This window comes from Mustela putorius, unplaced genomic scaffold, assembly GCF_011764305.1.
Source record: "Mustela putorius furo isolate JIRA1106 unplaced genomic scaffold, ASM1176430v1.1 tig00003869_pilon_pilon_pilon, whole genome shotgun sequence".
Lineage (NCBI taxonomy): Eukaryota > Metazoa > Chordata > Mammalia > Carnivora > Mustelidae > Mustela > Mustela putorius.
Genome location: NW_025422021.1, coordinates 27,529,457 through 27,556,113, shown reverse-complemented (window position 1 = coordinate 27,556,113; position 26,657 = coordinate 27,529,457). Strand labels below are relative to the sequence as shown.

Genomic DNA, 26,657 nt, shown 5'->3' with positions numbered 1-26,657 from the left:
TCCCATCCTATTAGAGAAAGCCCCTTCTATAGATGAGAGTCACTCAATTTTGTTCAATCCTGATGACGAGGAGGCCAAGGTCAGGGATTTGACTTCCATGCGGGTCAAACAGTTTGGCTCCCCACAAAATTCATCTTTATGACCTAAGACTGTAGCTCTACAATGAATATAAATATGTTCTACCATGACTTGAAAATCTCTCTGAAACACAGGCTTAAGGAAAGCCAAGTCCCTTTACACAGGTGGACCAACAGCTGCACATGTGGACCAGGGGCTCTATTGTTTTTTTGTTTTCTTTTGTTTTGTTTTAAGATTTTATTTATTTGACAGAGAGCGAGATCACAAGTAGGTAGAGAGGCAGGCGGAGAGAGAGGAGGAAGCAGGCTCCCCGCCAAGCAGAGAGCCCAATGTGGGGCTTGATCCCAGGACCCTGAGCTGAAGGCAGAGGCTTTAACCCACTGAGCCATCCAGGCACCCCTGGACCAGGGGCTCTAACTTGAAACCCTCAGCCTGCTGTAGAGCATAAGTAAATGAAAAAACAAAAAACAAAAAACAAAAACTAGGGATGCCTGGGTGGCTCAGTTGGTTAAGCAGCTGCCTTCAGCTCAGGTCATGATCCCAGCGTCCTGGGATCGAGTCCCACATCGGGCTCCTTGCTCCGCAGGAAGCCTGCTTCTCCTTCTGACTCTGCCTTCCACTCTGTCTGCCTGTGCTCGCTCTCACTCGCTCTCTCTCTGACAAATAAATAAATAAAATCTTAAAAAAAAAAAAAAAAGCTAAAGCAAATCACAAAGATTACATTTTATTGTATTATTCCAGTTATATGAAATGTTCAGAATAAGCAAATCTATAGACATAGAGACTAGTAGATTAAGATTGGGGAAGAGTGTGGAGAAGGACTGATAATGAGTAAAAGGTCTCTTTTGGGGGTGATGAAAATGTTCTAAAATGAGATTATGATGATAACAGAGTATATCCTCTAAATTCCTGAAAAAATGACTTCCTCCTCTCTGTTACAGACACACACACACACACACACACACAGAGGCCAAATAAGTAAGTCATGCCTTTGAACACCCTAACCCTAACAGCGATCATTTTACCCACCTGTGTAACTGGAAAACACAATCAGCACGTTGAGTTGTTGACACCAGCACTGGGCTACTTGAGAAGAAAGTAGAAGGGTATGATAAATCCATCTACATGTTAAGGTACTGTGCATTTCCATTACTGCTGGTCTTTCCAGTGCTAAAAGAGAAATTGCAAAAAAGTCTTCCTAAGGAGTTTAAAATTAGTATTATAATATGATATAGTGAGCACTACAAAAAAGTCACCATTTCTAGTGATTTTGACAACCCAGAAAAATGCAGATTCTTCTCAGGTTTACGTTTACAAAATATTTCCTCTCAAAACAAAAAGACTGCGACCACAGCTATTAAACTGCAGCCCTGGACAAAGATGCCTCCACCAACAAAGAACATAAACTGAGAAATAGAATCGGCCCTGTCTGCCATCCAATGATTACAGGGAAATGACCAGAGAGAGTCAGGGGATGTCGCAAAAGCTGTACATCCCCCGTCTAATTAATGCTTTCGGGACATAAAGCACGAATCCTGAATGGCATTCCTTCAGAGTCAAGGGACCACCTCTTCTCTGTGCATGTATGTGTGTAACAAGAAAGGACACGTTCAAGAAAGTAGGGAAGCCTGCAGACGGGCATGTTCACGCCAGTGAAAATGAGAGCTTTCATCAAGGAATTTCAAAGCCCGCTCTATACTCCAGCCAGGTGTTCCTGAAACATCAGCCTTCTCTGGTTCTGAAAGCAGGTTGCCATAGCTCACAGCTTGTCATTATTGTTACCTGAAAGCCCTAAAAGTACTCCCTGAAAACGGAATAATTCTGCCTTGACATTCATTTCGGCTTCTAGCTCTAGCCCCACCCCCACGCCCTGTCCCAGTTTATGTGGTTAAAGCCACGTACAATTGCTGATGTGTCACTATGTAATCAAGTTCGGAACAACTCTTCTAGAACGAAGGGTGCTGTATTTTACCTCAACATTCTCCAGGGTCACGAAAGACAAGGGCAGGCAACGGTGATGCAGGGCAGAATGGGTTTCTGTAGGGGTTCTTTGGGGCTAAGAGCCTAGCTCCCCTTGGGACTCAGCACCTTGCTGTACTCGAACCTGGAGAGGTACTGTAAAGACCGTGTGTGACGGGGGAGGGTGAAGGAAATGCTCTGCATGGCCCCACAGAGGAGATAGTGGCGCAACGCCCTGAGCTCCAGGGGAGTGCAAACCATCCAGGCGCTCTGGGCCCATCTCGGGCACACCCTGCTGAAGGACAGACTCCGAGGACCCATGTTGCTGAGGCCTGTAACCCATTCTCGGGGCACACACGCCTGCTGGGAAGGAAGATCCAGCAAAGAGCAAGCAACACGGAGGACGGCACCGTTCTAGGGAACACTCTGCGCCAAAGTGTTGCCTGAAACAAAGCACGCAGAGGCCAGACAGCAGAACGGGGCCCGCATGCCCCTCTGCGCCCGTGCCTGCCGACACTTCTTCAAGTCGTCAGTCAATGTGAGCGAACTGCAAGCCTGCTGTCCCTGGTCAGGGCCGATGCTTTCTCGGAGTCTGAGCTGCAGAAATAACACCAAGAAATGACCAAACTAGGAGGAAAGTGAAGAGTTGGGCTAATGCTACAGCATCAGCCAGGAAAGATGGCTCAGAACTAGATTATCTGGGCTCAGCTATTGACTCCCCAGTAGCAGAGGGACTGGTTTCTACAACTAGCTACACCACATGGTGTGACTTAGCTACCTTCTCTTCAGCGCCACCCCTGCTTTTTCCCTTGATGAATGAACAACGAGTCTCTGCTCCTTAACACCCAGGGACGGCAGTGTCTGAGGCAGCACTGGAGTCATTAAAGAGAGAAGGCCACGGTAACACCAAGGTCCTTTCCAGCTTAAGGATCCACACCGCATCCTATAACTTTCTAGAAAGATTAAAATTTCAATCAGAATCCTCTAAGTTTCAATAAAACCTCACCATCCTAAACTGAAGGATAAATAGTTCTTTATTCCACAAAAATGAGACATTAGGGAACTCTGTGTGCCAAGAACAGGGTCTTGGAGCAAAGCACAAGGGACTAGTTCACGGGTTAGCTGCCCAGGAACTGGATTTCTCAGTAAGAAACGTCGTAAATTCAGTTCCATGTATTCAAGCCCAAGAGCTAAAACAAAGCAGTTTTTGCCACGAGAGGCAGAGTTCTTTCTTGGTCTCAATTTGGGAAGACGCATTCCAGATAAAATTCACACAGGAAACAGGTGTGAACTTTCCCCTCAGGTTCACTGTAACTGTAGAGCAAGTAACTTACAGAGCAAGTAAACTTCTAATTCTGTTAATGAAAACGAATCATTACTATTCTCATGCAGCTACAATATAATGGTTGTGCTGGTCCTGTCCCACTTCCCTCAGTATCATTCTGCCCTTCCTCTGTGCTGCTCTCTATCTCAAGAGGGCTAAGGGTCTGCAGGCTGCTTCCCAGGCTCCCAGTCAGCCGACTTCCAGCTGGGCTCAGCCAAGGGCTGGTGCATCAGGAGACTGGGGGACTAGCTGGGCGGGGGGCATGGGGAGGGCAGAATATTCCTCCCCTTTCTCTGCCCTCAAGTGGCTTCTTTAGTGGAAGCTATATATCCTGTCTGTCTCTCTTTCTCTTTATTTAATTGAAGTATAATTGACAAAGATCATTATATTCGTTTTGGGTGTACAACGTAACAATTCAATATTTCCATGTATTGCAAAATAATCACAAGGCTAATTAACACCCATCAACATAAGTAGTAACATATTTTTTTTCTTTTAATGAGAACTTTCAAGATCTATTCTCTAACCAACTTTCAAATACACAATAGATTATTAACTACAGTCCCCTGCTGTACATTACACCCACCATGACTTATTTGATACTGAAAGCTTGTACCTGTGACCCCCTTCACCCATTTCACCTATTCCCGCACCCCTGCCTGCACCTGGCAACCATTAATCTGTTCTCTGTATCTATAAGCTCAATTTTTGTTTTTGGTTTGTTTTTTTTGTTGTTGTTGTTGTTTTTGGCTTCTTTTTGGTTTGGGGAGGGTTTTTAGATTCCACATGCAGGTGAGATCACACAGTATTTATCTTAGGTTTGATTTCACACAGTATTTATTTTTTTTTTTTTTTTTTTTTTTTAAAGATTTCTTTTATTTATTAGCATAAGAGCTTTTAATGGGGACTCGATCCCGGGACTCTGGGATCATGTTATCACAAAGTAGCTGAGCCACCCAGGCGTCCCTAGCATAATGCTTTTAAGGTCCATCTATGTTATCACAAATAGCAAGATTTCATTCTCTCATGGCTGAATTACACACACACACACACACACACACACACACACACTCCTCTATACACACACCCCACAACTTCTTAATACACTCATCCATCAATGAACACTTAGGTTCTTGCCATGCCCTGGCTATTGTAAACATTGGCTGCAATTAACATGGGCTGCATATATCTTTTCAAGCTTGTGTTTTCATTTTCTTCAAATAAATAGCCAGAACTGGGGTTGATAAATCATATGATAGTTCTAATTTTAATTTTTTGAGTATCTCTATGCTGTTTTCAACAGTAGCTGCACTAATATCCACTCCCACCAACAGTGCACGAGGGTGTCCATTTCTCTACATCCTCATGAACACAGCTATTTTTTCTCTTTTTTATTGTAGCCATCCTAACAAGTGTAAGATGATGTCCTCTGTGTTTCTTGCTCCCACAAAACAGTACACCAAAGGCTCCAGAGTCTACCAGGTGACTCTGGCCCTTGGGCTCCAGGAACAGCTTCCTTTTCCTGCTAGCCTAGAGGTCACAGTGGCTCCCAGCTGTTGCTAACCTAAAGGGTTAGCTTCCAAACTCTTCCATCACCTGTTTAACATGTCTCTACATTCAAGTCCCTCAGTTGTAAAATCCCAGAAAGCTTTGTTTCCTGGGTAGACTCTGGCTAATATAATGACTACTAAACAAACTTCCATGAACCATCCAAACCAAAATTCCATCTCATGGTAAAATTAGGGGGAAACCTACAATCTCAAGATTCTCTAGTTGTTGCTTTGTTCTTCGCAGTAACCATATAAATTAAGAATACTTCCAGGGGGGCGCCAGGGTCAGTCATTAAGCACCTGCCTTTGGCTCAGGTCATGATGCCAGAATTCTGGGATCGAGCCCCATATCAGGCTCCCTGCTCGGCAAAAAGTCTGCTTTCCCTCTCCCACTCCCTCTGCTTGTGTTCCTGCTCTCGCTGTCTCTCTCTCACTGTCAAATAAATAAATAAAAAGAATACTTCCAGGTTCAGGGGCTCCTGGTTGGCTCTCTCACTTAAAGGATAGACCTCTTCATGGGGCGCCTGGGTCAGTGGGTTAAAGCCTCTGCCTTCGGCTCGGGTCTTGATATCAGGGTCCTGAGATTGAGCCCCGCATCGGGCTCTCTGCTCAGCAGGGAGCCTGCTTCCCCCCTCCTCTCTTTCTGCCTGCCTCTCTGCCTACTTGTGATCTCTGTCAAATAAATAAATAAAAATCTTTAAAAAAATAAATAAATAAAGGATAGACTCTTCAGTTCAGCTTGGGTTGTGATCTCAGGGTCATGACACTGAGCCCTCCATCAGGCTCTTCAGTGAGCGTGGAGCCTGCTTGGGATCCTTTCTCTCCTCTTCCATCTGCTCCTCTGTGCTATACTCTCTCTCTTTAAAAAATAAAAAAAATAAATACTATTTCTAGGATCTAAGAGGAATAAGCTCCATATGTCCTTTCATGTGTCCACATTTCTGTGTTTGTATGTCTGTCTTGATATTTCAGGGATGAAGTGTGTTGTGATGGAAAAACTGGAGAATCTGAATAAGGTCCCCTGCCCCTGTCTTGGTTCTATTACTACTGATGTGATGTCGGTACAGCCTTCATGTCCTTGAGTCTCCTCATTCATCTGAAAATGAGGAACTGACGTACTTTCCCTTTGCAATGTCTTCCTGTTCTAAAATTTTGTAATTCTAAGTTTATGGATGAATTTTGCATATATACACGCCTCTAAGCATATGATTATTCTTGGAGCTATGCACAAAGCATACACCTTCTGTTGATGAATCTGCATTTTATTGGAGAAATGTGTCTCTGAATTATAACCCAAAGAATTTTTTGCCAGCTTGTTTTATTATAGTACCAACTTAGTAACTAAATATGTTTTCAATCTCTAAATACAGTGTGGGTTTACTGAATTATGATCACGATCATTTGATTAGCATACTTAAAAAAAGCCCAAGGTTCTGTGATCTAAAGTAGATGGTTCCAAAGATGACTGCAATAATAACATGCTCTTTTGTAAGGTGACCTTGCTACACCCCACCAAAAGAGAGTCTATTTCCTCTCCCTTTGAAACTGAGCTAGCTCTTTGTTTTGATTTAGAGACTGTAGCAGAAGCAACGTCATGTAGCTTTTAACAGTAGGTTTTACAAAATCTTCAGCTTCACCCTTTACTTCCTGGGATGCCCCTTCTTGGAACCCAGCCACCATGTTGTAAGGAAGTTCAAGCAACCATGCTGGGAGCCCAGGTGGAGGAAGACTGAGCCCCCTGCCAAAAGCCCAAGTCGAGTTCTCAGCCAGCAGCCAGCACCAACTGCCAACCACACGTGTGAGGCTATTTTAGATTTTTCAGCTATGCCAGTGCCCAGATAATACCATACACTGGTCAGCACACTGAAATTTAAAAAAAACAACAAAACAAAACAAAAAAAACTGTTGTTGCTTTAAGCTGTTAAATTTGGGGAAGTTTTGTTAGAAGGCAATTTCTACCCTTTAAACACAGAGTTTAATGTTAGAACAGAACCCCATGCCTAAAATATCAAGCTGGTTCTCCATCCATCCGTTCCTTCATTCATTCAAATAAATACTTATTGAACACCTACTACGCTAAATGCTGAGGATACAAAGGAGACCAAATGCAGACCTGGCCTTGCTTATTATCTAAATGAGGGGACAGATATTAACAGAAATCTAATTATTGAGAACTGGCAAAATGTACTCTGGAATGAGGTAGGTGGTTAAGGAACTGGCATAATCAGAGAGATGAGAAAAATAAGTAAAGACTAGGGGTGTCTGGCAGGCTCAGTTGGTGGAGCATGCAACTCTTGATCTCAGGGTTGTGAGTTTGAGCCCAACCTTGAGTGTAGAGATTACTTAAAAATAAAAAAAAACTTAAAAAAAAAAAGAAGTAAAGACAAAACTTAGGTTTCAAGGAAGATTACAAGTTAAGTAGGCAGACGAGAGAACAAGAGCCCTCCACACAAAAGTTTCAGCATGTGCAAAGAGCCTATGGCAGAAGGAAAGATGGTGTATTCAAGATCTATGTCCAAAGCTAAAAGATCATGGTTCAATATGAGGCTGGAAACTAGGAGGGTCCAAGTCTTGTAAGACTTGCAGTCGTCATAAGGGCAGCCTTAACAAGGAAAGATCAACAAACCAATCATACTTTGATCACTTTGAAAAATGGGAGTAAGGGGCACCTGGGTGGCTCAGGGGGTTAAGCCGCTGCCTTCAGCTCGGGTCATGATCCCAGGAACCTAGGATCGAGCCCTGCATTAGGCTCTCTGCTCAGCAGGGAGCCTGTTTCCCTCTCACTCTCTCTGCCTGCCTCTCTGCCTACTTGTGATCGCTGTCAAATAAATAAATAAAATCTTTCAAAAAAAAAAAAAAAAAAATGGGAGTAAACTGGAGGACTCCATCACACAAACTCTATGTACAATGACACCCAAAGTACTTCAATATGCAGCGCACACACCCTCATTCCTTGCTACATTTCACTATATTATGTGTACACACCTATGTCTCCATAAGTAGATTACAAAATGCTTTGGATCTCGGGGCTCTGTCTCATTCATCTTTTCATTCCTCTTTCATAGTATCTAGCACAGTGCTGGGCACATAGCAAAGGTTTAATAAATGTTTCCTAAAACTTTGAAACATAAATAAATAGGGGTCCCTGGGTGGCTCAGTCGGTTAAGCGTCTGCTCAGGTCAGGATCCCAGGGTCCTCTAGGATCGAGCCTGAATCCGGCTCTTTGCTCAGCAAGGGCGTTGGCTTCTCCCTCTGCCCCCTGCTTGTGTGCGTGCTCGCTCTCTCCCTTGCTCGCTCACTCTCTCTCTCAAATAATTATTTAAAAAATAAATAAATAAATCAGGGGCATCTGGGTAGCTCAGTTGGTTAAGCAACTGCCTTTGGCTCAGGTCATGATCCCGGAGTCCTGGGATCGAGTCCCACATCGGGCTCCCAGCTCCATGCTCTCTCTCTCTCTCAAATAAATAAATAAAATCTTTAAAAAAAAAAAAATCAAATAAATAAATAAATAAATAAAACCTGACTAAATAGTCCACTCACAAATAGTCTGTCAGAAGTGATCTCCTAGGAGAAAATTCTACAAGCTCATTTGGAAGGCCATTCCAACGATAGCAACCTTCTTAATTAAGAAAGCCTTGCTGTAAAACATCATTCCTCTCCTGACTGTAGCAGTTCTTGAGTTTCATCCTCAGTGGAGACGGAGAGCCGTCCGTCACATTTCCAGAGAATGCCTTTGGTGTATACTTTGAAGATCATTACTGGGTCACCCAGCTCTCTATTCTTTCAGTGGCAAAATACCTCATCTTCTCACCTTTCCTCAAAGAAACCATGTAGTTGTTCCCTGGACTCATTCCAAAATCTCCATCCCTCCTTCATTGTGGAGGCCAGCGATCTAGGAGCCCACGAAACAAGGTCAAAGACGCCTAAAGGGCTCTGTGAGCAGTAGTCCACAGAGGACAGCAGGCTCGTTTTCTCAGGTTGCTTGTCTTCAGGTCAACTCACATGTGCACACACACAAACACAAAAACTTTTTGCCAGTTTAAAGAAAAAATAGCTTTACTAGGTGAATTTGCCAACTGTCCCCTGTTCTTCACCACCAGCCCCATCTTACCCATCTGATTTGACATATTTTTTTGTGAGGGGAACACTTTCCCTAATTTTACAAATAATATGACACCAGAAATGAGCAGCACTATTTTGCTGGCATTCCCACTATCTTCTTCATGTGTGAAGGCACCATACAGACTAAAATATCACCAAGAAATTCCATCACTCCAGTGTATCAAGAATTCAAAAACAGTAAGTCACTGGTCATTCTAAAGGAATGAGGCTCTAATAACATAAACAGCTGTTGTGCTTTTTTTTTTTTAAAGCATTTTTTATTTATATATTTGACAGACAGAGATCACAAGTAGGCAGAGAGACAGGCAGAGAGAGAGAAGGAAGCAGGCTCCCCACGGAGCAGAGAGCCCAATGTGGGGCTTGATCCCAGGACCCTGGGATCATGACTTAAGCCGAAGGCAGAGGCTTTAACCCACTGAGCCACCCAGGCACCCCGCTGTTGTGCTTTTTTTAAAAATATTTTTTTTGGCACTCAGGTGAAAACTCTTCAATTTTACTTCAAAAAATACTGTTAAATTCTAATATTGCAATAACTTTTAGTCTCTTGTCAAAGAAACAAAAATCCCAGTTATTGTAGCCACTATATAAGTCTACATTATGCCATTTAAACAAGATCCTGTGTAAGATACTTATTGACCTGTAAGTGCTCACAAAAATTATGCATTATTTTTACACAGAAAAAAATAGGAAGGTTGTGTATATAATGCAAATACAGATAACTCCTGAATTTAAATTAGACCATTCTATTAAATCAACAAATCCCACTTTCAGAAAAACTAATGAAATATATTTATTCTAAAAATCTGCATTGTTTGGGGTGTCTTGGTGGCTCAGTAGGGTAAGCCGATTAAGTGTCTGCCTTTGGATCATCTGCCTTTGGATCAAGTCATGATCCCAGGATCCTAGGATCAAGCCCCACATCCAGCTCCCTGATCAGTGGGGAGCCTGCATCTCTCTCTGCCTACAGCTCCCCCTGCTTGTGCTCTCTATCAAATAAATAAATAAAATCTTTAAAAATAAAAATAAAAAATAAAAATCTACATTGTTTAAATAACTCCCAAAATTATTAACATGCAATATTTTACATTTTTAAGACAATACATAACAACACTCTTAACAAGAACTTATACATGCATTAATCTCAATCATTTATCAGAGTAAATTGAGGAAAGAATAGGAATATTAAAAAATATATAGATTGTTTTGTTTGTGGTTAGAAGAGTAAAGCATTAGTGAAGTGATAGTGTAGATGAACTCAAAAGTTTTAGTCAGACAGTTCAGGGACTACACTGCTGTATAATTAGTATTTCTAAGAATTCGCAACAAAAAATTCACTACCAAAAATAGGCACCTACAAAATAAACATCAACAAGATCTCAGTCACATAAGTCAAAAATGTTTTAAAGATGAGGAATGTCTTTGCTTTATACACAAATGACCTAAGCAAGCATTTCAAAGGGGATAGAATGCACTTTTAGGATGAATTCAGGATTCAAAATATATTTAGTTTAATAATGCAAATGCTTGGTGTTCACTGAATTAAATAGTAATAATTTGTTTACAGAATATTAGTATCTGCATAATAAATATTATCTAAATAGGTTTTAGGAACTCTTTAGGAGAAGTCTGAGCCCAATTTTGAATCTAAAACCCATTTGTCATGGATAATCTGTTTAAATTGATGATATTCACTAAGGAAACACACCACTGCTGCCGTCATTGGTTAGGAACACATTACACAATGCTCTGAGTGACCTAGAGGGAAAAGAACTTCCCAAGGTCACTCCAGCAGCCCACAACACAGCCCGGGATAAAGGTGTTTTGGGGCGACGACCTAAGGTTTCCTAAGTCACCCGGAAAGCACACACCTCCAGTTTCTGTTCCAAAGAAAGATCAAGGTGATTCACTTTTTCGTGATCTCGCTAGCACCCAGCAGCTGTGGAGAGATGCTTTCATTTACAGCACATGGGCAGTACAAACACTAAGGACCCATCTCCCGTGTCAAGGTGAAAGAGATCTAAGCATTCCGTGCAAGCGGCGATCGTCAGCACACAGAACACTCACCAGAAGTACGCGGAAGGAAACCATCACTAAGAAAACAAACACGAAGTGTAGGACCACCCAGACCCCGGGACTGAGTGCCTGCCTAGGCTTATTCTGATTTAACCAGATCTGAGCAGTCCTTGCCTAGTTAAGCGAAGCAAAGAATAGGTCCCAAGTGACACCAAACTTTGTGCTCAAAGTGTCTTTCATTTGACCAGAGCCCGCGGGTCTCTCTCAAGACCTAGAGAGAGAAGTGTTCGAAATAGGGCAGAAATCGCAGAGACCACGGACTGTCCACCCAGTCAACCGTGTACCGGGCGCCGGGGGCTCTGGTTACTCAAACTCAAGCACACGACGTGTCTCCACACACAGAAAGTGCAACTAGAAACACTTTTCAGTCAAATTCGGTATCCCTGCCCTAAGCCAGGTCTCCAGCAACTCGCGTCCGCACGCACGAACTTGCAGAGGGGCGCGGAGCCTCCCGGCCGCGAAGACTTGGGGCGCGGGGTGCTGCGGGAGAAGGACGCAGCGGCAGCGCGCCGCCCCGGCCGGAGACCCGCCGCTCCGGCTCGTGGGGGGCAGCGCTCGGCTCGCGGACCCCAGCGCGGCGCACCGGGCCTTCTCCCCAGCCTGCCCACACCCCCCGCCGCCGCCCCGAGTCCGCCTCCTACCTGTCTGAGGATGAAGCTTGTCGAGGTGGTGCTGCCATCGGATCTTTTCAACCTGCTCCTCCGGGTCGTGGTGCCTCGGGCCACCTGGACTCGACACACGGGGCCAGAGAGAAGCCGGTGAGGACCGAAGCGTGGAGCCGGGCGACCACCCCGGGCTAGAGTCCGCCTGCGGACCAGCTCGTCGGGGTCTCCCAGAGCCCGCATCCCGGTCTCCTCCGTGGTCCCCACATACAGCCCCCACCCCCACCCACCCAGCACAAGCCTCGACGGCTGAAAAGATGCCCGGGAAGAGCTGCCCGCGAGCACCCACCACATCCATTAACAAAGACTCTTGGGGTGCGGGGTCCGAGTCCCCGGCATCGGCTGGGGAAGGCTGCGGGCTCCAGAGCGGGAGGGCTGAGACCTACGAGGTGAAGAGGAGGAGGAGGAGGAGGAGGAAGGGGAGGAGAAGACAGAGGAGGAGCTGGAGGAGAGAGGGACGCGGAGGAGGGGTGGCAGCGCGGGGCGACAGACTCCCAGGACTGGGGGCCCCGCGCGGCCAGCTGGAAGGCGGGGCGCTCGCGGGCCGCCGGGGCGGGGGGAGGAGGGCGGGGGGAGGAGGGGGCGGTACCTGAGAGGTGGGGGAGTGCGGCGCGTCTGCGGGCCCGTTCTTGGCGTAGGAGGAGGACATGGTTCAGGGCCGCATGGCGGGTCGGTGCACGGCGCGCGGTGCGCGGGGGGCGGTGCGCGGGGGGCGGTGGGCGGCGCGCGGCGGGCGGGCAGGCCCCGGAGGCTCGCGAGCTGGAGGAGAGGACCGCGGCAGGACTTCTCCGCGGGGCTGCGGGACCCGCGCCGGCTCACTTCGGAGAGCGCGACCCCTTAAAGGGACCTAGGCGCTTCCGCAGCGGGGTCCCGAGCAGCGGCCCCCGCAGACAGAGGTACCGCGGAGGGGGCTTCTGGGGATCTCGCCTACCCGCGCTGATCGGAGAAGCGCTCCCCCCCCCCCCCCAGCGAGCGCCTTACATCAGAGCTTTCTAGAGGATGAAGGGAGGGGGAAAATCTGGGATGGGGGTGGGAGGATTAAAATAGTCTGCACAGTTTCAGATGAGACAAAGGTGGCACGGTTCATGAATCAGGACTTGGGGAGGGATGCTGGTGCAGTGTGGCAGGGAGTGGGATGCGCGGACTGGGCGTGTGTGTGTGTCCGTGTGTCTGTGTGTGTAAGCGCGTGTGTGTTTGGTGCACTGGAATTTTAAAAGGGCAAGAGCAGAACCTTCCTTCCGCAACTTCACTCATCAGCCCACTGTGGTAAGGCATGTGGGTTTGTGGTTTGTTTTCTGTGCGTGTTTTTGTATTGTTTTGTCAACTATAGCTTCACAACTCCCGAGCCGTACACATCCAGGCGGCCGCGGGAGACCCTGCCAGCCTGAGTCTGAAGGGAGATGCAGCCCGGCAGGAGATTAGCGTGTCCCTAGGGAGTTTTGAAGGTCATGTTCGACCTGCTAAAAAGCAAGAGTTGGCCGCGTGCCTCCCATTTCTACGCGGATAGCTGTTTTCAAGGGAGGAAACTCATCCTTAAAACCGTACACAACCCGTGCCATTGTTGCAAAGCTTGGTTTCCTCCCGCTCATACAAGAGATTAATTTGAAGTCAAATTAAATGCAAACTGTGGAGAAGAGGAATTTAGAGTACTAAGAAGAGGGAAGAAAAATATATGAGAATTCAAAACTAAGGAGACCCGTTTATAGTTATTGCATGGGAAACCCGTCAATAAAATGTACATAGTATCTCAAACTGCTAAATCAGCCCATGTCACCTCACATTCTAGTATTATTTTTTATGGAAAGTGCCATGTTTGTCTTAACAATTGGGTGCTTATCAAGGTCCTGATTTATATTTTATCACCCACCACTTACTTTCCATTCCTGCCTTCTTCACTTAATCCACACCTTCATTTCTTTGTAACAGTCTAATAAGTAGTCTTCTTGCCTCAGGGCTCTGCCTGTGTGAGTGCGCAAGCGCTTGCGCACACACACACACACACACACTTCATTCCAACTACACACTACAGGCAAAGTCATTTTCTTAAAATCTCTTGGCCGAAGTCATTTTTCTCTAAAAAGCACTCCTTGCTGTCAGCAGCCCACAAGACAGGGTCCAACAACCAAGCCCCTCCTCTCCCCGCTGCTTTTCTGGTCACCACTCCATTTCTCACTTAAATCTTTGTACAGACCTTCCAGCAAGCAGGCAGGTCTACTCATTATTGCTCAAACAGACCAAATGCAATCCCACTTCAACGCTTTTGCCTTGGAATGTGCCCTCCCTCCAGGCCATCATCCACCCAGTGGAATCCTACCTTTTCCCCCAAACGCTTCCTCCACACAAACCCACTCTGATCACTCCAGTCCTGAAGAGTTCCCATGCCTATGAAAAACTGGAGTACTTATTCCCTGGACATTTAGTATAGACTGCCTCGGTTTATTCTCTTTTTATGAAAATCGCCTAATTTCCAAAATGGATGTTTAGCTTTTTATCTTGTATTTTTATACCTTACATATAGTAGATATTTTCTCAAGTTTATGAGTAGTGGTATGTCTGCCAATGCAGAACTCCTTGCTTTAGTTACCATCGACTCGGTCCATTTTTAGCTCTGAGCCATTTTAATAGCTGATATTTCATCAATATATAGAGAGAATGAGTTATTATGTGGGCACCAAAATTTGTGTTTTCTCGTTTTCCACTGCCCACAGTCACTGACTTTGAGTTATGAAAAAAGAACCTATAGCAGCTTGACAACGAGGAGCTCTCTGCATCTACCCTCCAGCAACACTGGTGAGATGGCTATTTTTCTTTAATTTAAATCTCTGGAATGCTCCTAAGGGTACACAACAAATAAAGAAATATTTATTCAAGAAAATTCACTAAAACTCAGACAGAAAAGTGAAAGTCTGTGGCATTTGACCAGGATCCACTCCCTCCTCCCCTGCTTCCTACAGAGAAACGGCAGAGAAACTCCATTCCACACTGGTGCACCCTGGAACACAGCCTTTCCTCTCCCATCAGCTCCAGTGGGAGGGTTCTCTTCCTTGGAGGGACAGGACGTCAGCATTTATCATCCTATTCCACATCCTTGTTGCTGAAGTTAAATTCCCATCAAATACAGTGGAGAGGAATGGGCTCCCTGCTTTGGCCCAGCCCCCACTTGTGGGATGGAGGCTCTACCTCTGGCATGGTGCCACTGAGAACACTGGGGCCCTGACTACTCATATAGAGGCAAGCCTGGAGATCTGGGATTCTTGCCTCTCCCTACCAAGTGCTCAGTTCCTAAAGCGGGGGTGTCAGTCAAAGAGAGGTACACCATTGTCCCTGCCCCAAGCACCAGACCTTTACTATATATACATATAAGAATTAACTCAAAATTGACCAAGGATCAATATGAAAGAGATAAAAATATAAAACTATTGGATGGAAATGTAAGGGTAAGTCTTCATGACTCAGATTTGGCAGTGGATTCTTAGATATGACACCAAAAGTATAAATAAATAGATAGATAGAAAGAGAGATATAGGACTTCACCAGAATTAAAAACACTATCAAGAAAGTGAAGGCTGGGGTGCTTGGGTGACTCAGTGGGTTAAGCCTTTGCCTATGGCTCAGGTCATGATCTCAGGGTCCCGGGATCAAGCCCCACATTGGGCTCCCTGCTCAGCAGGGAGCCTGTTTCCCCTTCTTTCTCTGCCTGCCTCTCTGCCTACTTGTGATCTCTCTCTCTGTCAAATAAATAAATAAAATCTTTGGGGGAAAAAAAAAGAAAGTGAAGGCAACTCACAGAATGGGAGAAAATATTTGCAAAGTGTATATCAGATGAGGGACTCCTATCTATAATATTGTATAAGGAAATCTTACAACTCAGTAATTAAAAAAATCCAATTTTAAAAATGGGCAAAGAAGGGTGCCTGCTGGGTGACTTAGTCATTTAAGCATCTGAGTCTTGATTTTGGCTCAGGTCATGATATTGGGGTAGTGGGATCAAGCTGTGCATGGACCTCTACACTCAGCTAACCGTCTGCTGGAGATTCTCTCTCTCCTCCCTCCTGCCCTACCCCACCCCATCCCATCCATACCCTTGAGCACTCTAATTAATTAATTAATTAAGAATAGGCAGGGGCACCTGGGTGGCTCAGTGGGTTAAGCCTCTGCCTTCAGCTTGGGTCATGATCCCGGGGTCCTGGGATCGAGACCCACATTGGCTCTCTGCTTAGCAGGGAGTCTGCTTCCCCCCTCACTCTGCCTGCCTCTCTGGCTACTTGTGATCTCTCCCTCTGTCAAATAAATAAATAAAATCTTTTTTTAAATGGGCAAAGAATCCGAATTAACATTTCTCCAAAAAAGTTATCCAAATGGTTGATAAGCTCATGAAAAGATGCTTGATATCATTAGTCATCAGGGGAATGAAAATCAAAATCATGAGATACCACATTACATCCACTAGGATAGCTATAATCAAAAACAAGTGTTGGCAAAGACACAAAGAAATTGGAACTATATTACACTGCTGATGGGATTATGAAACAGTACAGCCACCGTGGAAAACACTTTTGACAGTTCTTCAAAAAGTAAAACACTGAGTTACCATATGATGCAGCAAGCTACTCCCAGGTGTGTAGCTAAGACAAATCAATGAGTATGTCCATGTAAAAACTTGCACAAGAATGTTCAGCATTATTCATAATTGCCCAAACCATAAGCAACCCAAATGTGTACCAGCTGATGAATGGTTTTAAAAAAGTGTGGTACAGGGGCGCCTGGGTGGCTCAGTGGGTTAAAGCCTCTGCCTTTGGCTCAGGTCATGATCCCAGGGTCCTGGAATCGCTGGCATCGGGCTCTGCTCAGCAGGGAGCCTGCTTCCTCCTCTCTCTCTGCCTGCCTCTCTGCCTAGTTGTGATCTCTGTCTATCAAATAAATAAAATCTTAAAAAAAAAAAAGTGTGGTATATCTATCAATGGAGTATTGTTCTTCAGTAAAAAGGAATGAAGCACGGGTACATGCTACAACATGGGTGAGCCTTGAAAATATTATGCTAAGTGAAAGAAAGCAGTCACAAAATGTTATATATTGTATGATTCCACTTATATACAATGTCCAGAATGGGGATATTTTTAGAGACTAAAAGTGGATTAGTAGCTTCTTAGGGCTAGGAAGGCTGGGAATTATTGAGGTGATAACTAAATGTACAGGGCTCCTTCAGACTGAGGGTTTCTGGAGGGAGGTGGGTGGGGGATGGGCTAGATGGGGGATGGGTATAGAGGAGAGCTCTTGTTGTGATGAGCACTGCGTGTTGTATGGAAGTGAGGAATCACTAAATTTCACTCCTGAAGCCAATATTATACCATACCTTAACTAACTAGAATTGAAATAGAAACTTGGGGGGGGAGGGGAGAAGGAAGAAAAAAATTTTAAGTTAAACAAAAGGAAAAAAATACAAGGCTTCTTTTTGAGGTGAAGAAAATGTTCTAAAATTGATTATAGTGATGGTTGCACATATTGTGAATATGCTAAAAACCACTGAAGAGTATACTTTAAATGGATGAATTGTATGGTATTTGGAGTCTCTCAATAAAGCTGTTATTTTTATATGGACCTAAATGGGAGAAGTAAAACCATAAAAATCCTAGAATAGAGCGCAGACAGCAATTTCTCTTACATTGGATGCAACAACATTTTTCTAGATATGTCTCCTGAGGCAAGGGAAACAAAAGCAAAGATAAACTATTGTGATTACATCAGAATAAAAAGCTCTGCACAGCAAAGGAAACCATCAACAGAACTGAAAGATAATCTACTGAATAGGAGAAAATATTTACGAATGCTATATCCAGTAAAGGATTAGTATCCAAAATATATAAAGAACTTTTACAACTCAACACCAAATAATGATAATAATAATCAGATTTTAAAATGGGCAGAAAACATGAATGGACATTTCTCCAAAGAAGACATACAGATGATCAACAGACAGATGAAAAGATGCTCAACATCATTCATCATCAGGGAAATGCCAACAAAAACTACAATGAGATATCATCTCACACCTGCCAGAATGGCTAAAATTAAAAACGCAAGAAACAACAGGTGTTGTCAAGCATGTGGAGAAAAATCTTTAAATAAATAAATAAAAATAAATGAGTGGATAAAGACAATGTGGTATATATGCAATGGGATATTATTCAGACATTAAAAAAAATATGAAATCTCTATTTGCAACAACATAGGTAGATCTAGAGTATAATGTTCAGCAAAATAAGCCAGTCAGAGAAAGACAAATACCATATGATTTCACCCATGTGTGGAAGAATCAAAACAAAAGAACAAAGGAAAAAAGAGAACAAACAGATGGTTACTAGAGGGGAGATGGATGCAGGGAATGGGTTAACTAGGAGATGAGGATTAAGAGTACACTTACCATGATGAGCATCGAGTAGCCTATACAACTGTTCAATCACTATATTGTACACCTGAAGCTAATTTAATTCTGTATGTTAACTCTATTGGAATTTTTAAAAATTACAAAATAAAGTAAATGGAGTTGATTTCCCAAGTCTACCATTTACTTTTGAAAATAACTAACTAAATAAATCCATGGCTATTAAAGAGAGGTGAGAGTATAGGCACAGATTTAGACATCTAAAGTATATTAAGTGAAAAAAAATAGTTTTATAACCAATGATCACATTTGTGTAAAATAATGTGTATATGTATACACATACACTCTATATATGTAGGGAGAGGGTACATTTTAATTGATATACTTTCATATAGTACAAATATTTCTTTTTTTTTAGATATTTTATGTATTTGACACAGAGAGAGAGCTCACAAGTAGGCAGAGAGGCAGACAGAGAGACGGGGAGGGAAGCAAGCTCCCTGCTGAGCAGAGGGCCCAATGTGGGGCTCCATCCCAAGATCCTGACATGACCTGAGCCGAAGGCAGAGGCTTAACACACTGAGCCACCTAGGTGCCCATAAATGTTTTTCTTTTCTTTTCTTTTAAGATTTTTATTTATTTATTGGACAGAGAGAGAGATTGCAAGTAGGTAGAGAGGCAGGCAGAGAGGGGGGGGGGTGGGGGGGGGGGCGTTGGGTAGCAAGCTCCCTGCTGTGCAGAGCACGCAATGCAGGACTCAGTCGCAGAACCCTGAGATCATGACCTGAACGGAAAGGCAGAGGCTTAACCCACTGAGCCACCCAGGCGCCCATATAGTACAAATGTTTCACCAAGAAAAACACTTAATTAGAAGCATTTTTATCCTATGTACTTAAAATGTTTGGATATTGTTTAAAATTACAAAGGATGTTTGAAGTTTTTCAGAAAATTTAAATTATACTTGAGGGGGAAAAAAGTTGTTATTTTAAAAAATCTTCAGACCTTATAAAAAAGTAACTCAAAATGGATCATAAATCTATGTGTGAAATGCAAAACTATAAAAACTTCTCAGAGAAAACCTACAGGACTTTGGATTTGGAGATGAGATTTTAGATGCAAGCATGATCCAAGAAAGTAAAACTGGTATCTTGGGCTTTATTAAAATTAAAATTTTTGCTCTGTGAAAGACTTTGTGAAAATAATGAAAGACAAGTCATAGACTGGAAGAAAAGTATTTGTAAGACACAAATCTGATAAGGAACTTATAAACAGAGGAGATTATGCTGAGTGAAATAAGTCAAGCAGAGAAAGTCAATTATCATACAGTTTCACTTACTTGTGGAACATAAGGAATAACACAGAGGACATTAGGAGAAGGAAAAGAAAATTGAAGTGGGGAGAAATCGGAGAGGGAGAGGAGCCATGAGAAACTGTGGACTTCAAGAAACAAACTGAGGGTTTTGGAGGGGAGGAGGAGGGGAGAATAATGAGTTGGCCCAGGGATGGGTATTAAGGAGGGCACGTGTTGCCTGGAACACTGGGTGTTATATGTAAACAATGAATCTTGGAATACTACATTAAAAACTAATGATGTATGTGACTAACGTAATACAATAAAAATAAATAAATACATAAATAAATAACTTGTAAACAAAGGGGCACCTGGCTGGCTCCAGTCAGTGGAGGGTGTAGTACTTGGTCTTGGGATCCTGAGTTCAAGCCCCACGTTAGATACAGTGATTATTTAAAAAAAAAAAAAAAACTTAAAAAAAGAACTAGTGAACAAAATATAAAAATAACTCAAAACTCAGCAATAAGAAAACAAACAACCCAGTTAAAAATTGAGAAAATGTTTGAACAGACACCTTACCAAAAAAGATACATAGATAGCAAATAAACACGTGAAAAGATGCTTAACATCATTTATCATCAAGGGAACACAAATAAAACAATACGATACTGTTACACTCCTATTGGAATGGCAAAAGTTTTTCTTTTAAGATGACAATACCAGTTGTTAGTATTAGAAGCAACAGAAATTCGTATTCATTTGTGATGGGAATTCTAAATGGTACAGCCACTTTGGAAGACAGTTGGTCAGTTTCTTTTTTTTTTTTAATAAAAAGGACCAAATTTTTGAAATTTTATTTATTATTATTATTATTATTTTAAGATTTTATTTATTTATTTGACAGACAGAGATCACAACTAGACAGAGAGAGAGACAGAAGCAGGCTCCCCACCGAGCAGAGAGCCTGATATGGGGCTCAATCCCAGAACCCTGGCATCATAACCCAAGCCAAAGGCAGAGGCTTAATCTACTGAGCCACCCAGGTGCCCCTGGTCAGTTTCTTAATAAACAACATAGTCTTTCCATACAAGCCAGCAATCATTGTCCTAGGTATTTACATGATGGATGTGAAAACTTACACCACCTAAAAACCATCTCACAAAATGTATATATTTATATTTTTATGTATTTTTATGCATTATATAAATTTATATATTTATACATTTATATTTGTTTTATTCATAATTGCCCAAAACTGTTAGCAACCAAGATGTCCTTCAATAGGTGAATGGATACAGTGTGGTATAATCGTAAAATGGAATGCTACTCAGTGAAAAAAGAATGAGTTAGCAAGCCATAAAAAGATACAGATACATGGGTGCCTGGGTGGTTCAGTGGGTTAAGTCTCTGCCTTCAGCTCAGGTCGTGATCTCAGAGTTCTGGGATCAAGTCCCGCATCAGACTTTCTGCTCGGCAGGGAGCCTGCTTCTTTCTCTCTACTCTCTCTCTCTGTGCCTACTTGTGATCTCTCTCTGTCAAATAAATAAAATCTTAAAAAAAAAAAAAAGATATGGATACACCTTAAATGCATATTGCTAAGTGAAGGAAGCCAGTCACTTAAAGCTATACTTTAAGATTACATTTTTGTGACATTCTAGAAGAGTCAAAGCTGTAAAAACAGTAAAAGGTCAGAGGTTCGGGAGGGGGAGTGTTGATTACATGAAGCATAGCAGGGTTTTTTTTTAGGGTGGTGAAATTATTCTGCATGATACTCTAACGGTGGCTATATGATGCTATGCATCTGCTAAAACCTGTAGAACTTTCCAGCACAAACTTAAGCCTTAATGTGTGCAAATCTTTAAAAAGACATATAGGAAATTGGGAGGTTCCAGGATGGAATGCAGAATGTAACAAAAGCATATAACTCTGTTACAGATATAGGAAACAATCTCCCTGAAGGAGATTGGAGGGGGGGGGAAGGGTGGCGGCTTAAGTATTTTTTTTTTAATTTTTTAAAAAGATTTAATTTATTTATTTGACAGAGAGAGATCACAAGTAGGCAGAGACATAGACAGAGAGAGAAAAGCAGGCCCCCTGACCAGCAGAGAGCCCGATGTGGGGCTTGATCCCAGGCCCCTGAGATCATGACCCGTGCCAAAGGCAGAAGCTTAACCCACTGAGCCACCCAGATGCCCCCTAAGTATCTTTAGAAATGAGTGGGGTCTGTGACTAAAGACAAAAGGAACTGTACATAAGTACTCTATGGCAACCTCTATAAGGTTGCTACCTGAGGTATGGATTAACAATTCTGAAGTCAAGATACATGTATCTTGGAATTGAACAATTAAGTACATCAGTGGCAGATGGTGGGAGCCAGGTTTCCTACTGTTGGAGAGGACAGTTACAGGTAAGTAAGGCAAAAAGGCTAGGATGATCCATGTGGTAATGGGTTCGAGTTAGAAACATCAGCGTGTGAGGGTTGCTGGAGGGGAGTGGATAGCTGGGTGCTGGACATTAAGGAGGGCACGTGATGTAATGAGTACTGGGTGTTATAAAAGACAGAGGAATTGCTGACCTCTACCTCTGAAACCAGTAATACATTCTATGCTAATTAATTGAATTTAAATTTAAAATTAATTAATTAATTAAAAAAGAAACAGCAGCATAAATTCAGGTGTAGCTTTTTTTTTTTTTAAAGATTTTATTTATTAATTTGACAGAGAGAAATCACAAGTAGACAGAGAGGCAGCCAGAGAGAGAGAGAGGGAAGCAGGCTCTCTGCCGAGCAGAGAGCCCGATGCGGGACTCGATCCCAGGACTCTGAAATCATGACCTGAGCCGAAGGCAGCGGCTTAACCCACTGAGCCACCCAGGCGCCCCAAAGTGGCTGATTCTAAGTCTGGACGGGAAATACACAAGATGAGCCCAGAGTATCTTACACTGCCAGAACGTAAAGAATGTTTCAAAACGAAACAAAAAGCGCAATGACTGGGGGATGTCAAGGGGACACAGGAACAAACTGAAAGGGCTCCCCAGGCCCAAAGTTGGAACAATTTGAGCAATAGAATGAGATACTATTGGAATACATCCCAGTGTAAAATAAGTTTCCATGAGCTCTTAGTGACAAAAGTAAATGACTGAATAAATAAATAAAAGAGAAGAGACAAGGTTCTCATGTGGATGAATTCTACATAATTTATGTGGATATTACACACTTAAGGAAGGAAAGCATAATTCCCCCTTCTTAAGTGTAGGCTGCACATTAGGGACTTCTTCCAAAGAGTACAGCAGGGAATGGAGGAATTGGAGAAACTTAACAAACACTACCTTAGTCACGTGATTAAGAACAACAACAACAGTGATGTCAGGTTGATAATACATACCCTTGATACCATGTGAGAAGGGTCTTTACCTTTGTGACCTTCCTCCCCCAAACCTCTAACGAATCATGAGAAGACACCATACAAATCTACAGTCTACAAAATATATGACTGGGACTCCTCAAAACTGTCAAAGTCCTCAAAAGCAAGGAAAGTCTAGGAGCCGGCAGAGCCAAAAGAACTCTAAATCAAAGACCAAAGGTGCCCGGCTGTCTCAGTCAGTTAAGCATCTGCCTTCGGCTCAGGTCCTGATCCCAGGGTCCTGGGATTGAGCCCCACATCGGTCTCCCTGCTCAGTGGGGAGTCTGCTTCTTCCTTCCTCTCCCTCTGCCTGCTGTTCCCCCTGCTTGTGCTCTTTCTCTGTCAAATAAATAAATAAAATCTTTAAAAAATAAAAAAAAATCAATTAATCATTCAAAGACCAAATCAACATGAAAATCACCAAGTGGGGACAATACACTCTAAGAGTCAAGGGCATGTACAGATATGTACAATTCTCTTACAGGAAAGGAGGGGAAGAAAAACCCAACAAACAGGAGCGCGTGGGTGGCTCAGTTGGTAACGCGTCTGACTCTTGATTTCGGCTAAGCTAATGATCTCAGGGTCCTGAGATTGAGCCATGCCTCAGGCTCTGCCCTGGACATGGAGCCTGCTTGAGATTCTCTCTCTCCCTCTGCCCTTCACCCCCCCCCCAAATCAAAAAACAAATTAAAAAAAAAAAAGACAAAAAACAATATAGGCCATTGCATGAAGGAAACTTAACTAGACAGTTACAAAATCTGATCCCTGTCCTTCATTTTCATTCTGACATTTTTGATGGCTTATAAATTAGGCTAATTCTTTCTATAATGTTTTAAGGAAGAATTCTTTTTAAAGTTCACAGAAAGGGATTGAACAATGTAAATCAGATTCCAAATAATCTTCACATTCTGTTCCCAGTGAGGAACATAGGCTTACAGACACTTAAAGGCGGAAGAGACCTTGAATAAACCTACAGCGGCGGCTCACAACTGGTATAAATATGAAGTGTGGGACATGGAGATTGAGATATCCTGTACTGTTGGGACCCCACATAGAATTTGCTTTTTCTTTCATCTCCATATTGTCTTGCAGTGTCTCTTGCTGATGTCACCTGCCCCAGAGTCTGACTGTCACCTTTCTTTCCCCTTTCTAGGTGACTCCCTTATTGAATACTTTTCACAACCATTTGGCCTTCCTCCAGACCATTGCAAGGGTCTGTGATCTAGACTTTTCTGCCATAAGTCAGAAAGAAATGTTCACTATGCTTCTGCCTCTGCTGCAACTCCTTGGGCTAAGGCTGGAGAAATGAGCTTGCTGTTCTGGAAAGCATCTTGTTTACTGACTTCCATGTAGAGGAATATATGGTTTCCATATAGAGGAAGGTGGTTGGGAATGCATGTTGAATGAGCCAAATGATAGTATCTGACAGAGACAGATCAACATACACAGGACAGATCCCGTGCAAGGTGGCAACCACTATGACATAGTTACAAGAGGCTACTGTAGGGCAGCGTGGTCTGGGGGCTACAGTCAGTGCAACGTGCAAAGGCTGACACCTGAAAAGACAATTTATCCAATGGACAAAAGAATTTCAGGCAAAGAAACAGAGCCAAGCACAGGTATGAAAAAGCCAAATTGGCACACAAATAATTTAGGGTTTGAGGGTTGGAATCCAGTGTGTATATAAGAAAGTGGAAGAGGTTAGAAGGGCTGTCAAGGGTGAGACCGTGAAGGCCCTACCTAGTTATGTGATTCTGAAGAATTTGGCCTTGGGGCGCCTGGGCATCTCTGTCAGTTAAGTGTCTGGCTCTTGGTTTTGGCTCAAGTCATGACCTCATGGGTCCTGAAATTGAGCCCTGCATTAGGCTCCCCGCTCAGTGCGGAGGCTACTTGTCCCTCTCCCTCAGACCCTCCCTGGCTTGTGCTCTCTGTCTCTCTCTCTCAAATAAATAAATAAAATCTTAAAAAAAAAAAAAAAGGTGGGGCGCCTGGGTGGCTCAGTGGGTTAAGCCGCTGCCTTCGGCTCAGGTCATGATCTCAGGGTCCTGGGATTGAGTCCCGCATTGGGCTCTCTGCTCAGCAGGGAGCCTGCTTCCTTCTCTCTCTCTCTCTCTCTGCCTGCCTCTCAGTGTACTTGTAATTTCTCTCTGTCAAATAAATAAATAAAATCTTTAAAAAAAAAAAAAAAAGGTTTGGCCCCTATACAGAATGTAACTGAAATCCAAGCTCAGGCCGAAGATTTCTCTCAGTAACAGATGTGTTTTTAGGATTCTGACAGTTTTGAGGGCTTTAGGCTTCCCGGGATTTTAGGCTTCAACTCAGAACCACTCTTGTTCAAATCAGCCTCAACTAGTTGTCACCTGTTGTTTTCCTTAGAAATCCCTTGGATTATGCTCTTTTCTGGTCAGAAAACACAGAACTCAGGACGCCTGGGTGGCTCAGTCGTTAATTACCTGCCTTTAGCTCAGGTCATGATCCCAAGGTCCTGGGATCAAGCATGGGGCTCTTTGCTCAGCGGGAAGCCTGCTTCTCCCTCTCCCACTACCCCTGCTTGTGTTCCCTCTCTCACTGTCCCTCTGTCAAATAAATAAATAAAATCTTGAAAAAGAAAACACAGAACTCTGTGCACTTCCTTTCCCCCATGTTTGACCCCTCCTCCACACGGAGTCTCATAAAGAGCCAGTCTGTTTACATCAGGCTCTGGTCTCATCAGCCACACTCCCTCCCCTTACGACAGAACTAATTGTACTACGGTGCACACATTAGACAGATCCAGCTGCTATTATGCTCTTTCTCACATGAGCATTCTCACATCTGAAGGTATTTTGTAACCATGTGAGCCCTTGGGACCCCATCTATCTCAGTAATGTGTGCGAAATGAAGTTGTTACAGTTGTTACCTGACAAACACAACACACAAATTATTTCTAGGCGTGAGTCACACCCATGTAGTGGAGAAAAGCACATATTTGAGCCTCAGATACAACCTGGTTTATAATCCCAGCTTGGCCACTCCTAGCTGTGTGACTGTACCCTCTTCGCTTACCGCTCTACCTAACGAGTGTTAGAATTCAGTGACCATGTATATGAAAATGGTTTTCAATCAAGCCAAAGTGCAATGTCTGATATTATACAACTAGCGCATGGCAAAGCCACAAATACAATTCAGGCTTGGAAATTCAAGTCCTAGCATCCCCACCATATAATAATTATGTTATTGAATGCTAATACATCTTTAATTTTTTTATGTTTCTAAACAGAAGAGAAAGGAGCAGTTGTAGCTTTTATTCCCATCCCCATTTCCAGGGTCTTTTTTTTTTTTTTTTTTTTTTTAAATCTCTCATGAGGTTAGAAAAAAAGTCCTAGTTTTAACCATTAGGACAGATGTAAATATATTAAATCTAGCCTTTACTGACTGAAACTATGGTATGCTTGTAAGGGCCAACTCAGCCAGAGCGGCCCCACCCCAGCTGAACTGCCATTTTGTTGTTTAAGTAGTAAAACTTAAATTGACCCTGCCCTCCCCAGGGGAACTTAAAAGCAAGTCCAGGAAACCATCCCAGGTAACAAAGCCCAAATACAAGGGCGGGTCAGGTCAGGTGGAGACATTCAATCAGTGGGGGGCCATACTGTCTCCTAGCTACCAAGAAGTATGGGCCCCGCCCTTGGTGTGCCTTTTGGGCACCCATTCTGACTAAGGTGATAGGCTAATTCAAATAACTACTATGGGGTGAATTGTAATTCAATTGGCCACCCGTGTGTGACCTAGTATGACTGTGCAGCTTTCTCTGTGTGTTGCAATCTCACTGGCCACCT

General features: G+C 43.3%; 1 protein-coding gene and 1 long non-coding RNA gene across 3 annotated transcripts in view; one reads left to right on the top strand and one right to left on the bottom strand.

Moving 5' to 3' along the window:
- The window catches only part of CACNB4 (calcium voltage-gated channel auxiliary subunit beta 4), a 249,204-nt gene extending 236,692 nt beyond the window's left edge, over positions 1–12,512 (bottom strand). The window contains exons 1-2 of one of the 2 annotated variants that reach the window (XM_045066743.1): positions 12,358–12,512; positions 11,748–11,831 (exon numbers count right to left, since the gene is read on the bottom strand). In XM_045066743.1, the coding sequence (XP_044922678.1) occupies positions 11,748–11,831; positions 12,358–12,417 (144 nt within the window). In that variant the 5' untranslated portion in view covers positions 12,418–12,512. Of the gene's footprint in view, positions 1–11,747; positions 11,832–12,057; positions 12,290–12,357 lie in introns of those variants that run through there. The other variant, XM_045066744.1, reaches the window with a different exon arrangement.
- Positions 12,513–12,551: 39 nt separating this feature from the next.
- On the top strand, positions 12,552–24,670 carry LOC101674279. The gene is made up of 3 exons (XR_198836.3): positions 12,552–12,664; positions 14,477–14,558; positions 23,996–24,670. It is a non-coding gene; the product is annotated as an uncharacterized LOC101674279 (long non-coding RNA).
- The last annotated feature ends 1,987 nt before the right edge of the window (positions 24,671–26,657 follow it).